At 56.8% G+C, this 11,665-nt stretch overlaps 1 protein-coding gene across 1 annotated transcript in view; it reads right to left on the reverse strand.

The window, feature by feature from the left end:
* FOXRED2 (FAD dependent oxidoreductase domain containing 2) overlaps positions 1-10,560 on the reverse strand; it is a 16,871-nt gene extending 6,311 nt beyond the window's left edge. Inside the window, exons 1-8 of the mRNA XM_081822384.1 lie at positions 10,410-10,560; positions 9,383-9,931; positions 7,652-7,903; positions 7,240-7,503; positions 6,311-6,477; positions 3,847-4,012; positions 2,319-2,560; positions 778-948 (exon numbers count right to left, since the gene is read on the reverse strand). Of these exons, the coding sequence (XP_081678510.1) occupies positions 778-948; positions 2,319-2,560; positions 3,847-4,012; positions 6,311-6,477; positions 7,240-7,503; positions 7,652-7,903; positions 9,383-9,930 (1,810 nt within the window). The 5' untranslated portion in view covers position 9,931; positions 10,410-10,560. The remainder of the gene's footprint in view (positions 1-777; positions 949-2,318; positions 2,561-3,846; positions 4,013-6,310; positions 6,478-7,239; positions 7,504-7,651; positions 7,904-9,382; positions 9,932-10,409) is intronic.
* Between the last annotated feature and the right edge of the window lie 1,105 nt (positions 10,561-11,665).

Raw genomic sequence — 11,665 nt, forward strand, 5'->3', positions numbered from 1 at the left:
TAAAAAAAAAAAAAAAAAAAAAAAAGATTTTGCTTACTTGAGGAAGAGAAAGAGAGAAAGTGCACAAGAAGAGGGGAGGGGCAGAGGGAGAAGCAGATTCCCACTGAGTAGGGAGCCTGACGTGGGGCTCAATCCCAGGACCCTGGGATCGTGACCAGACGCTTAACCAACTGAGTCACCCAGGCGCCCCTTTCTCTAAAGTTTGTTTCTTCACAGAAGACTTGCATTTACTTCTGTGATTTTTACACCAGTGTGAAGTTTGGCCTCAAACTCACATGAGTGAGGCTTAGTGGTTAAAAATTCTCAGGGGAGATTTTCCCTTATTCTACCCAGAGCCAAAAGCATGAGTCTCCACCATCTCCCTCTTGAGAATGTTTTGTGTCTCCTACTTGGGTCACTGAGATCTAAGCTTAAGTGAAGGTCTCTAAACAGACCTCCCACCCTGCTCCAGCCTTACCTTCCCACCCCCAAGTACTGGTCAGTTACCCAGGCTCTAAGCTACTACTGATGATTGGCAGATATCCCACGTCCAACAAGGGCTTTATGCTTTTCTTAGAGTTCCCTTTTTTTCCCTGCCAGTTCTTTAAAAATGACATTCTATTCAGCAACTCTAGGTGTGCCGTACTGGGAAGGGTCTCTGTGAACATCTCATCTATCTTGTGGATAACAGAATTCTTGGGTGTGGATTCTAGATATGAATCCTGAAAACTCCACAGGGCATGGATCTATGGTCTTTTTTCAACCTTCAGCTCAGTCCCTTCTAGGAACTTAGGTTACCTGCATAGAAGCTTCGCAAATCGGTGTCCAAACAGTTCTCCAAGAAGCGCCTCAGAGGTAGGATGTGCCCCACTGGGGCGGTCCAGTCCGTCAAGAAATCTTCCACGATGTGGTGGATGGCAGTGGGCCGAGGCAGGGCCCAGTCAGCAGGGCGGAACCTCACCTCCTGCTCTGTGGGGAGGTGAGGGGGGGAGTTGTGTCAGAGCCCAGAGGCTGGGCTTCCCATCCTGGAACGGACAGCATGGTTCCCACACATCCCAGGTGCTTCCCTCGCTCCCTCGCGTTCAGCTTTCCCGACACACTCTGTGCTGAGCAGCGGCCAGCCTCTTCAATAGCCATCTGTGTTTGCAAGGCTGGCATGAGGAAGAGACTAGATCTGTTCCTTGTGGTATCAGAAAGCGGAACCAAGACTGATCACTCGCACTCTGTGTCTTTCTAAGGCGCACATGGACTGAGGTCCATTGTGACTGCTTCAAAACTGCTCTTTCTGTGAGGACACTCAGAGGCCCTGCATCGAAAGGGGCCTGAGAGCTCACCTAGTCCAGCTTCGCACCTGGTGTGGGCTCCCTTCTGTGGCGTCCCAGGCTGACGGCCATTAAGCCATGACTCAACCATCCTGGTACTGGGAAACTCGACTTCAGGGGTGACCCATTCCACTGTGGGACAGCTTTGACTAGTAGTTGCTTCCGATTCTGAATAGAATCCTGCGTTCCTGTCACTGATACTACCTCTGCTTGTTTTTAGAGCATCATCTTCTAAGTCACAGCCCTTCAATCTCTGAAGCAGGAGTCGCGTTCCCCGGGGGGGTGGGGGGTGGGGTGGGCGGGGAGGGTCATCTACTGGTAGCTACTCTGTGTCAGGTACCGTGCTGGTGTTCTGTGCCTTTTTTTTTTTTTTCTTAAAGATTTTTATTTATTTTTTAAGTAATCTCTGCACACAAAGTGGGGCTTGAACTCATAGCCTCAAGATCAAGAGTCACATGCCCCACCGACTGAGCCAGCCGGGCGCCCCACATTCTGTGTTATTTATGTCACTTATCCTCACACAATCCTACTGTTATCCCCATTTCTCAAATGAGGAAGCACAGGCTCAGAGCGTTCAAGTAATGGTCCCTGGCCACACGGCAAGGAAAGCACAGCCCGAGAACACTGCCTAGTTTTTCTGCGCTTTTTCAGCGGCAGGCCCATGTGGACCACTTCCAGCTCCTTTCCCCGTTCCCTCTGAGAGTCGGTCTCCAGGTCCCCTCCCCCTCCATGCTCGGCCTCCTTTGGAGACACACAGCAAGACGGTCCCTCTTACTGTGTGGCGCCTGGAGGAGGTCACGACACTCCATGTGTGGCCTGCCCAGGTCACGGTATGCGCCAGAATCTGGGAACACTGTTTCTTATTCCGGGACCTTCTGCCCCATTCGGTTTCTGGGCAGAGTCCCCCAGTGTCCTCTGTCAGCCGGGAGAGTTGTGTGAGAGGGGAGGTGTGACAGGTGAGAGACCCGCCCAGCTCCTGGAAGCCTGCGCTCGGGGGACAGCTGAGGCCCAGCTCACCGGTGGGGAGGTGCCTGTAGTAATAGATGACCGGATGGAGGAAGTTAGACTGCCAGGCATCTTCCGTGTGCCCCACAGACCGGTCATAAAAGAACACGTCCTTGTCGGGGCCAGAGAAGTTTCTGCCGTACTCCATGTTGATGACGAAGAGCCCATGCCTGGCCTTCCTTCCTGTGATGGTCTCCAGCTGGGCCAGCATCTGCATGGGGAACTCCTCCAGGTACTCAAATGCCGCGGCGTTCCTGGGCATAATGGGGGGGTGACCCTCAGTGCGGCAGCAGAGCTGAGGGGGGCGTGTGCGGGTGTGTGCACGTGTCTCTCGTACAGTGCATGGCCTCTGGTCACCCCCACGCACCTCACTTTACCATTACTGTCACAGCTGAGCCCTGGCTTACATTGGGACAGATTCCAGAAAACTCTGAGCAACCTGAAACGTATCTGGGGCAAGAGTGACCCAGGCCGAGAGAACAGTAACAGAAAAGCCCTGGGAGGGAGTGACTGCCTTGGTGTCTTCGAGGGACAGGAAGGAGGCCCATGTGGCTGAAGGGGCCTTGGGCAGAGGGGCAGGAGAGGGACTCGGGGGCAGGTTGAGGAGGGCTCGAATGTGCCCTGAGGGCCCCCGGCCCCTGGAGAGTACTGAGCAGAGCTGACTGTGTGTGATTTGTGTTTTGAGAGGACCGCCAGGCCGCTGTGTGGAAAGCAGACCACGGGGCAAAGGTGAGAGGCTGCAGTTAGTTCAGGTGAGATGCTGGGCGTCTGGACCAAGATGGCAGTACTGGGACTGGGGAGAGGCAGTCAGATTCTTGACATAATTTGCAGGTAGAGCTTACGGGGTTTATGGAGAGTCTGAATGTGGAGGATGGGAATGGAAGAGAGGAGTCAGGGTGATGGGATATCTTGCGCGGGGCGCTGTGAATTCCTTGCGTGTCCCTGAACTTGATGTGTGTGGCCCTCCCCGGCTTTGGGTCAGACTTCTCCCGCTCTGACTGAGAGATCCCCCCTGCTTCTCACCTGCCACCTGTCCTCGGAGCGCCCTCACCTGCAGCCCTTCTCCCTCCCTGCTTTGCTGGGTGTCACCTGTGATCTGCCACCTGTCACTTAATTGATAAGGAGCCAACACAGTCCTGGCCCGAGGGAGCCCATCGATCCACACTGGTGATATGCATCACTGTGGTTTACTGCTCATCTGCTTGGTGCCAACTGCGGTCTACCAGTGACCTTTACTCCTGCCTGCAAGGTGTGATTATCCCCATTGTGCCACTGAGAGAAAGGCTCAGAGAGGCTGAGTGACTTGGCCCAGGTCACCCAGGTGGAAAGTGACAGAGCTGGGATGCACACCCAGGCCTGTCTGCCTGCCTGTGGAGCCCATGGTATCGATTTCCCTGACGTTTTCCCCCAGAATCGATCTTCCCTACCCCCCCACCTCCCATGCAGGCTTCACCTTAGGAGGGAAGCACGGGGCCACTCCACACCTGGAACAGGCAGAGAAGAGCTAGGACAGGGTGAATGGTGAAGCCAGGCTACTCACTCCTTTAACAGGACCACGTCGGCCAGCACACCGAACATCTGGTAGAGCCCAGAAGCCTCGTTCACGCGCCGGACGATGGAGCTGGTCAGCTGTGAGATGGGGTGCTGGGTGGAGGGCCAGGCGACGTCGTGGTGGCGATGCTCCAGCAGGCGGTGAACAGCACGCACTGAAATCAGGCCAGAGGGAGGGACAGCATGCTGCCCTTAAGATTTGATCTTTCACCACCGGACACACGTCCAGTCCCCATGGACCTCTTGGAACTCAAGGCACGGTTGCCTGTGTGGCGCCAAGAGGATGCCTTTGGAGTGGGGTCAGCGAAAGCTTCCTACTAAGGGCTGGATGGACAGTGTTCTGGGCTTCGCTGCCTGGTCGGTCACACTACTCAGTTCTGTTTCCAGGGTGAAAGCAGCCCCGGAGGGTAGCTGCAAGGATGACGGGGCCAGCTCTGGCTCCAGGCACCCACAGGACCTCTCCCAGCTGCTCTGCCAGCCCCGGACCCCATGCCTCCCTCTCACCCCGCTCCCCTGCCCACAGTTCCTCTTTCTCCCAGACCCCCAGCGGGAGACCCTTTCAGCGCCCTCTCTCCTTCACTGCCTGCATCCGAACAGTCACGGAGTCCGAGTGACCTAAGGGCAGAAAAGCGACAGCTATCCCTCTGCACAGGGTCGAGGAACACCACAGCTAGTGGAGCGTGGGGAGGGGGCCCTGACGAAAGGGGCTACCATCTCGAGAGAGCCTGGCCCATTCTGGGGAGCAGGCGAGGGCCCAGGCTGGAAAGGTGAGCTGGCCCGGGCCTGGCAGAGCTTGGAATGGCACGCCGAAGAGCTGCGGCTCTCGCAGGGGAGGTGGGGAGCCGCGGAGAGACGCTTAAGCTGTAAGCACAGGAAAGGCAAGATTTTGTTGTTTCAGGAAAAGGTGTTTCGGCAGGGACTGTGCAGCGGCTGGATGGGAAGCCAGAGAGACCTGCAGTGGTAGGAAGACCAGTCAGGAGAGACGAAGAAGCTGCAGGTCAGGATATGGAGGCGGTGGGCTGACAGAGATACGGCAGGGGGACAGACGGGCTGGGCGTTCGGAATAACCGTCCCTGCGGTTATGGTCTGCGTCCTTCGTACTTTCTCTTCTTTTGGCTTTCCTCTGCCTTACTGAATGCTTCTGGCCTGCCCTGGGACCGGTTTCTCAGGTTGGAGCAGGAGGAGCGGGATGTGCACAGCCACACCAGCCCTCCCCCAGCAGGGCCCTCCGCTCGGCTCGTGGTGGTGACCACACAGCGGCCGGTGCCTAAACACCCAGGACTGTTGCCCCATCTGCCCGAAGCTTAGTGGTTGGCTATGAGCTTTCGGGTCAGACACGTGTGGATTCAAATTACCCTCTGCCATCCACTGGCTGGGGGACTTTCGGGAAGTTACTTAAGTTCTCTGTGCCCTAGTACCCACATATTTCAATGAAAATTACAGTTGGATTACATCAGTAATAATGGAGCGGAAATGACAGGATCTGCAGATTTCTTACTGGGGAGACACAGCTAAAGGGACAGACTCTTCCATTCCGGGGTGTGTGTGTGTGTGTGTGTGTGTGTGTGTATTAGATATGTGGATGTGTGTGTGTGTGTATTCGATATGTGTATGTGTCTGTATGTGTGTGTGTGTGTGTATTCGATAAGTGGATGTCCTGGTTTACAGACAGCTAACACTCTCTCTCTGGTTTCCTTCTCTGACCACATGCATGGGACATAAAATATATCATCTGGAAATCAAACATGGCTACTTTCCCCTGCCAAACTGGAAGGACAGTAAAATGCAAAAATGAGCATTAAGCTAATGGCAGCATCAAATTAAATACAGAACTGATGGGATGCAGGACGCAGGGTGCTTCTGGTGTTTGTGGCAAAATCAACTAACTGCCCCTTGTTAACACTCGCCCACCCAGCAGCCTGCCTGGAGTGCAGAACATTTATGCCCTCAGAACTGATGTAATCCAACTGTAATTTTCATTGAAATATGTGGGTACCCAAAGAATCTGTGCGTGATGCTTCGTAGCTACAAGGTTCCTAGGTATTATCTTAGTTTGTCCTTAAGACAGCCCCACGAGGGCGGAGAGTTCACCTCATTTACGCCTCTGATGCCACGCCGTCCAAGAGGCTTACGGAGAGGTCACGAAGCCTCACCTCTAGACCGCCCCGCCGGGGAGGAACCCCCACGAGCATTCCTCCAACTCTGCCTTCTTGCCAATACCTGCTGCTTGACTGGCACAGGGCTTGAGCATGTAATATGCCACCCCTAGATGTACTTGCTTTCACACCTTACCTGACGCTTTTCTAGATCTATCCCCAGCCCACGAAGACCTGTTGCCCTCTGTCCCAGACAGAATTTAAGACAATCGACTACCGACAAGCACTCCCATGAAGGCTGCTGCCAATCAGGTTATGTTTACAAAGCCTGGGGATGGTTCTCTCCGCCGGGCTCACCTGTGTATCGGAATCCATGGATGAAGCCCCCGGCAGACTTCCGGTAATCCACAGAGTGGCTGGCGGTGCCCAGCACAAAGAGGCCCCGGCTTCCTTTGGACTCATAGCTAGCTTTGACCAGCGGGTACTTCTTGCTGAACTCACCCCCGGAAGACAGTCGGAGGGACCTGTGAGTAGAAAGGGTTGTTAATAAAAATCACTGCTGTGTATGAAATGCTTACTACGTGCTCCTCACTGAGCTAAGCGTACGTACGTGCTTTATATTGCTTATTGTGTTGAAACCACACCAGGACCCTAGGAGCCGGGTATGAAGATCTCTGTTTAACAGCCGGGTATGAGGCTCAGGGTGAAGATGTGGTGGGTCAGGGACAGAGCCAGGATTTGAGCCTGACTTGAGGCTAGGCTCTGGGCTCCGACCAGGCCCGGGGGACCTTCTGGGCGGGCATCTGCTTCAGGCCCTCCAGTTTCTCCTTGTCTGCCTGCGCCTTGGCCAGGGGAAAGTGAGACACTGGACGGATTCTTTGATACCAAGCCTTGCCAAGGTACCTGGGGCAGCAACATCTCAAGCAAAGCAGTCGAACTCGCAATTATAAGTGAAGTCGGCGGCTACCATTTTATGAAGCATATAGTATATGCCGAGTACTTACTCTGCCTGAGCCCCCCTTTCCCGTCTCTCGGGTGGAAGATCACGACGCAGATGAAGACCCACTGTTGCTGCTGCTCCAGGATGGAGGGCCTCTGGGCCGCCCATCCTCGTGAGGACAGCGAGCTCACGTCCTGGGCAGGGGACCCGCAGCACCCATGTCCACTCTGACGGCGCCGTCCCGAAAGCCCTGCCGCTAGCCCACAGGGTGGTGACTCTCTGCCCCTGGGGACGTGTCAGAAGGGGTTCACGAAGTGACCCCAGCTCCACCCCTGTGTGGACTCACTCGTTGAAAATGGAGAAGTCGAAGTTCCAGCCCAGACAGCGGATGACCCGGTCGTAGGCCACACGCATGGCAAAGTTGTCGTTGTCGTCCTGGGGGAGGGTGATGGCGTCGGCACTCTGGTTGCCTTCCTCCAGGAAGAACTTCAGGGTGACGTGGAACTTGCCCTCGCGGTCCTTCACGACAGCCAGATCCGTCAGGTCAGACTCAAGCAACCCATCCAAGGACTTCAGCTGGTAGGTGTCCAGCAGGCCATTGTTGATGGCCCTGGGGCCCGAGGGGAACACCAGGAGAGAGAAAGGAGTCTGAACGGGGCACAAGGAGATTCAGAGGAAGGGGCACTTGTTCCAGTGGGGTCAGGAATGGCTCTCAAGGGGGCTGGTGGTATGGAATCCATGAGCAGCTCATAGCGTACCTGAGATCTCCTACGTAGTGGGTGGCCCATGACAGTCGGACCCGGGAGCGGCTCAGCATGTGGATAAAGTTGGTGACACCCAAGATGTTCTCTGCTGTCTCGAAGGCAGAGTTCCCACGCCCCAGGATCAGCACATTCTGACCCTCGAAGTCCTTGGGGTCCACGGACACAGACTCGTACCCCTCCACATATTCGGAGCCAGGGAAGTCAACCTGGTTGGGGACCGACAAACCGGTGGCCACAAAAAGCACGCTGCAGGGAAGGGACAGACAGAAGACGGCTTAGTTTCTGAGCTGAAAGACCACGACGTGAAACTCACTCCCTGCCCCTGCTGCCTGGCTGGCCCGCCTCCCCCAGGCTGCTGGCTCCTAAACAATCCACAGGAGAACATCCCTTCATTCATCTGTTTACTGACCTATCCCAAAGTATCCGAGAGACTTCACCCTTGCCCCTCCCGGGCCCACTCCAGTGGACGGTTCCCTTTACCCCGTACTGGGATGATGCCAAACACAAGAATGAGTCCAACTCTCTGAGAAGGGGACACATGAGAACTTGAACAATTCCCCTAATGTTGAACACAGCAGTTAGGCCAAGTGTGGCCCTCAGTGGTGAAAATGAAACTTGGCGGTCCACTTTCCCCTTTCTGACGGCTGGGCAGATGCAGGGGACTGCCGAGCAGGAATTCTGTCTCAGGCCCCTACCCAGTGTTTCGTGCATCATTTCATTGCCTACAGAAGCCCTGAGTTGGTGTTATTTGACCTGCTTTACAGGTGAGGAGACACAGGCCCTGTGGGCCCCTGGCCTCCCAAGCTCCTATGACAGCAGAGCCAGAATCCGAACCCGGGTGGGTGTGATTCATGCTGGCGGGCATTACTTTCCTGTTCAGGGCAGCTGGGAGCAGGCTCCCGCCGGCCCGCAGGATGGTTTGATTACAGGCGGTTTTGAAAACAGAACCGCACGGCCCGAGAAGACACCGCAGGCCCTATGGCTCCTTGTTTTCTCACCCTTGCCCACCCAGCTGAGATCTGAATCCCTTATGCTGTTGCCTGACTGTCTAAAACGCAAGGCTCCCAAGCTGACGGAGCCCTTCTTTCCCTGGGCCGGAACAAGCAAGTGGCGAGGCTGGGCCTCCGGCGAAAGGCCTGAGAAGATGAACTCCGGGCACTTGCCTGGAGCCAAGTGGCAGCCCCAGAGCCGGGAAGGGACAGGCAGTCTGGTGTAGCAGAAAGGGCACAGGCTCAGACCATGTGACAACAGCACCAGTGACTCAACTTCTCTGGGCCTCGGCTCTTCATCTGTAAAATGAGGGTCAGGGAACAGTCCTCGTGAGGGCTGAATCAGGGCAGTACAGTGTGTGACTCTGAGTTTGGGCTGTCTATACGACATTAAGCTTTCTCCCAAGCCAAAGCTAGCTAAAACTGATTGCTGGCAGCCCTGCCTGTGGGGCCTCCCGCTCTAGTTCAGGTCTGAAACCCCACGGAGCCCATCTAACACTTGCTGGACACTTTTCCCGGAATGTCTTCTGAGGAACACTAGTTCTAGGAGATGCTCTTCAGAAAGGGCTTTGCGGGTACATAAGCTAGACGATGCCGGATACCCAAGGTTGGTGTCACAGTGAACATGACAAACGGATAAAATGTCTAAAAAAAAAAAAAATTACTCTCTCATTTCTTCCCCACCTACCGCCGACCAAGGGGTGCCAGCAGGTCGGCTCTGGGATGGGTTCCTTACCCGCACCGGTGTGCGTGACCCTTCCGGTCCGTCAGGATGAAGTAATGGCCGTTCCAGGCCTGCCGGTCCTTGTGCAGAGTGACGTGGGCAATGGTCGTGTTGTACAGCACGTGGAGCCCCAGCCGGTCTGCGAAGTCGCCCAGGTAGCGCACCATGTCGCCCGCGTCGGGGAAGTAGGCGCGGGAGTAGTGTCTGAAGAGCAGCCCGGGGTCGTGGCTGAGCAGAGAGTTCCAGTCGTGGCGCAGGTTGAACTCGGCGTTGGCCTTGCCCGTGTGCCGCTTGTTGATGCTGATGAGCTTGCGGTGGCGCGGGTAGCGCGTGAAGAAGCTGCCGGGCCGCGGGGCGCGCTCGAACACCGCGTAGTCCCTCCCCGCCCGCTGCAGGAAGTAGGCCATCTGCAGGCCCGCGGGCCCGGCGCCCAGGACGCAGTAGTCCCGGTGAGGGGGCGCCGAGGTCTGGGCCGCGCGCAGGCACAGAGCCGGGTGGAAGGCGAAGGTCAGGAGCAGCCCCGGCGGGCCCCACAGCCGGGCCGCGGCCGAGAAGCCCATCCTGCGGCAGACCACGGATGTGAGGCCTCGCACCCCGGATGGCCCCTCGAGGCCCGGGGAGATGGGAGAGGGGCAGGGGCTCGCCTGGCTGCTCACCGCAATCTGAGGTCGAGCCGGGACCGGAACCCAAGGTCCTCTGAGCTCATCTGCCTGCCCCCATCCTTTCAAGCCCGGATCTGGGGCTCCCCCCAGGAAATCCGAACGCCTCCATCTCCTCCAGGGCCTCGGTTCCCAGGAGCGCCACCCCCGTTCTTACTGCCATGGTGGCACGAGGGTGGGTGTTCCCCCACTCTTCCCCTAATTTAAGGGGTGCCCAACACCCTTCCCGAGCCCTCCCCAGCTTAGACCCTCGAGGGGCCGGTCTCTTAGGCCCCGCCCCGCCCTCGAGACCGAAGGAGGTGTGGCCTCCGGGCCACGCCCCCGCCAGGTGCCCGGCGCGCCGGGCTCCTCGATCACGTGACAGGGATGGCCCAGCACACCTGCCGCCACGCGACGCAAGGCCACACTCCTGCCGGCGCGCGCTCTCCGGGGGCCGCTCTCCGCGCGTGCGCGGTGCCCACGCCTGCAGCGCCTGCCTCTCGGCACGGAGCGCGGACCTCCCAGCCGCGCGGGAGACAGCCCGCAGTCGACTGCGGCCGCGCTCGGCCCGCCAGCGCCGCGGCGGCCCCGCCCCTCCCGCCCGGCCAATGGCAGGGGGCGGGGTCACGTGCGCGGCGCGCGGTATGCCGGGAGGGGCGGGGCGGCCGCGGGCTCCTGGCGGCGCGGGACAGGCACGCACGTGCTGCCCGGGGGCCGGAGGGGCAGGCGCCGCTGGGGATCGGGTCGCGCTGGGGCGCAGGGCTCTTGTGTTAAAGCTGTGCCTCTCCACATGCAGGGGAGGCACGGGAGCAGATGACTTTGGTCTTACACTCCACCATGAACGTAGCCAGACACTAGTTGGCTACCCAGTTTTGGGGGACTGGAAACCAGGTCGACGTCAGGACAAAAAAAAGCAGCTAACAGGTGTTTGCTACAGTGATGCAGTCTGTTGTTTGCTAAGTAACATGCATGACTGGCTGGCTGTCTCACTAACCAGGAGAGGTAGGCGATTCTCTTCCCCGCATTCTGTCGTCACTGGCCAAATGGAAGTTTAGCAGTGATTTGCCTGAGACCAAACGGTTAAGTGGAACCTGGAATTAGTCCCCTGCTCCGCTTATGCCAAATTATGAGCTCTTTCCAAAAAGTTTATTCGTCATGTTTTGCATTCTTGGTAATGTTGTAAACAAAGTGGCCCATGATAGGCCAGTGTCGACACAAACCCGCTGCTCATGCCCAGCAACTGGTTTGGCTGCAGCAGAGAGAACGTGAATGGCAGGAGGATGATCCTGAGCCACTGTTCAGGTGAACTGGATGATCGAGGCTGGCTTTGCACAGGTGGAATGTGGACCCTGCTTTAGATTTACAGGGGCAGAATGTATGCCATTTTGAGAGAGGTACAGGAAACTTCAAGGGGCATTAAGTCCAGTGAGATGGGGCTGAGGGTTCTCATGGAAGGCAGCCATGCCTGGTGTGGAAAGAACTCGATGGTCTAACTTTGCATGGCTGGAGCTTCTTTTTATTAAAAATTGTCCCTGGGACCTCTCTAGAGAAGTCTTCCCTGACCTCTCAAACAAAGTATCCACTAAGGAGTGCCACTTACCTATTTATAGCCTGTATCTGCATCAGAGAAAAGGTCCATAGAGCAGAAATGATCATA

Source organism: Leptonychotes weddellii, chromosome 5 (assembly GCF_054177405.1).
Source record: "Leptonychotes weddellii isolate Sample4059 chromosome 5, ASM5417740v2, whole genome shotgun sequence".
Lineage (NCBI taxonomy): Eukaryota > Metazoa > Chordata > Mammalia > Carnivora > Phocidae > Leptonychotes > Leptonychotes weddellii.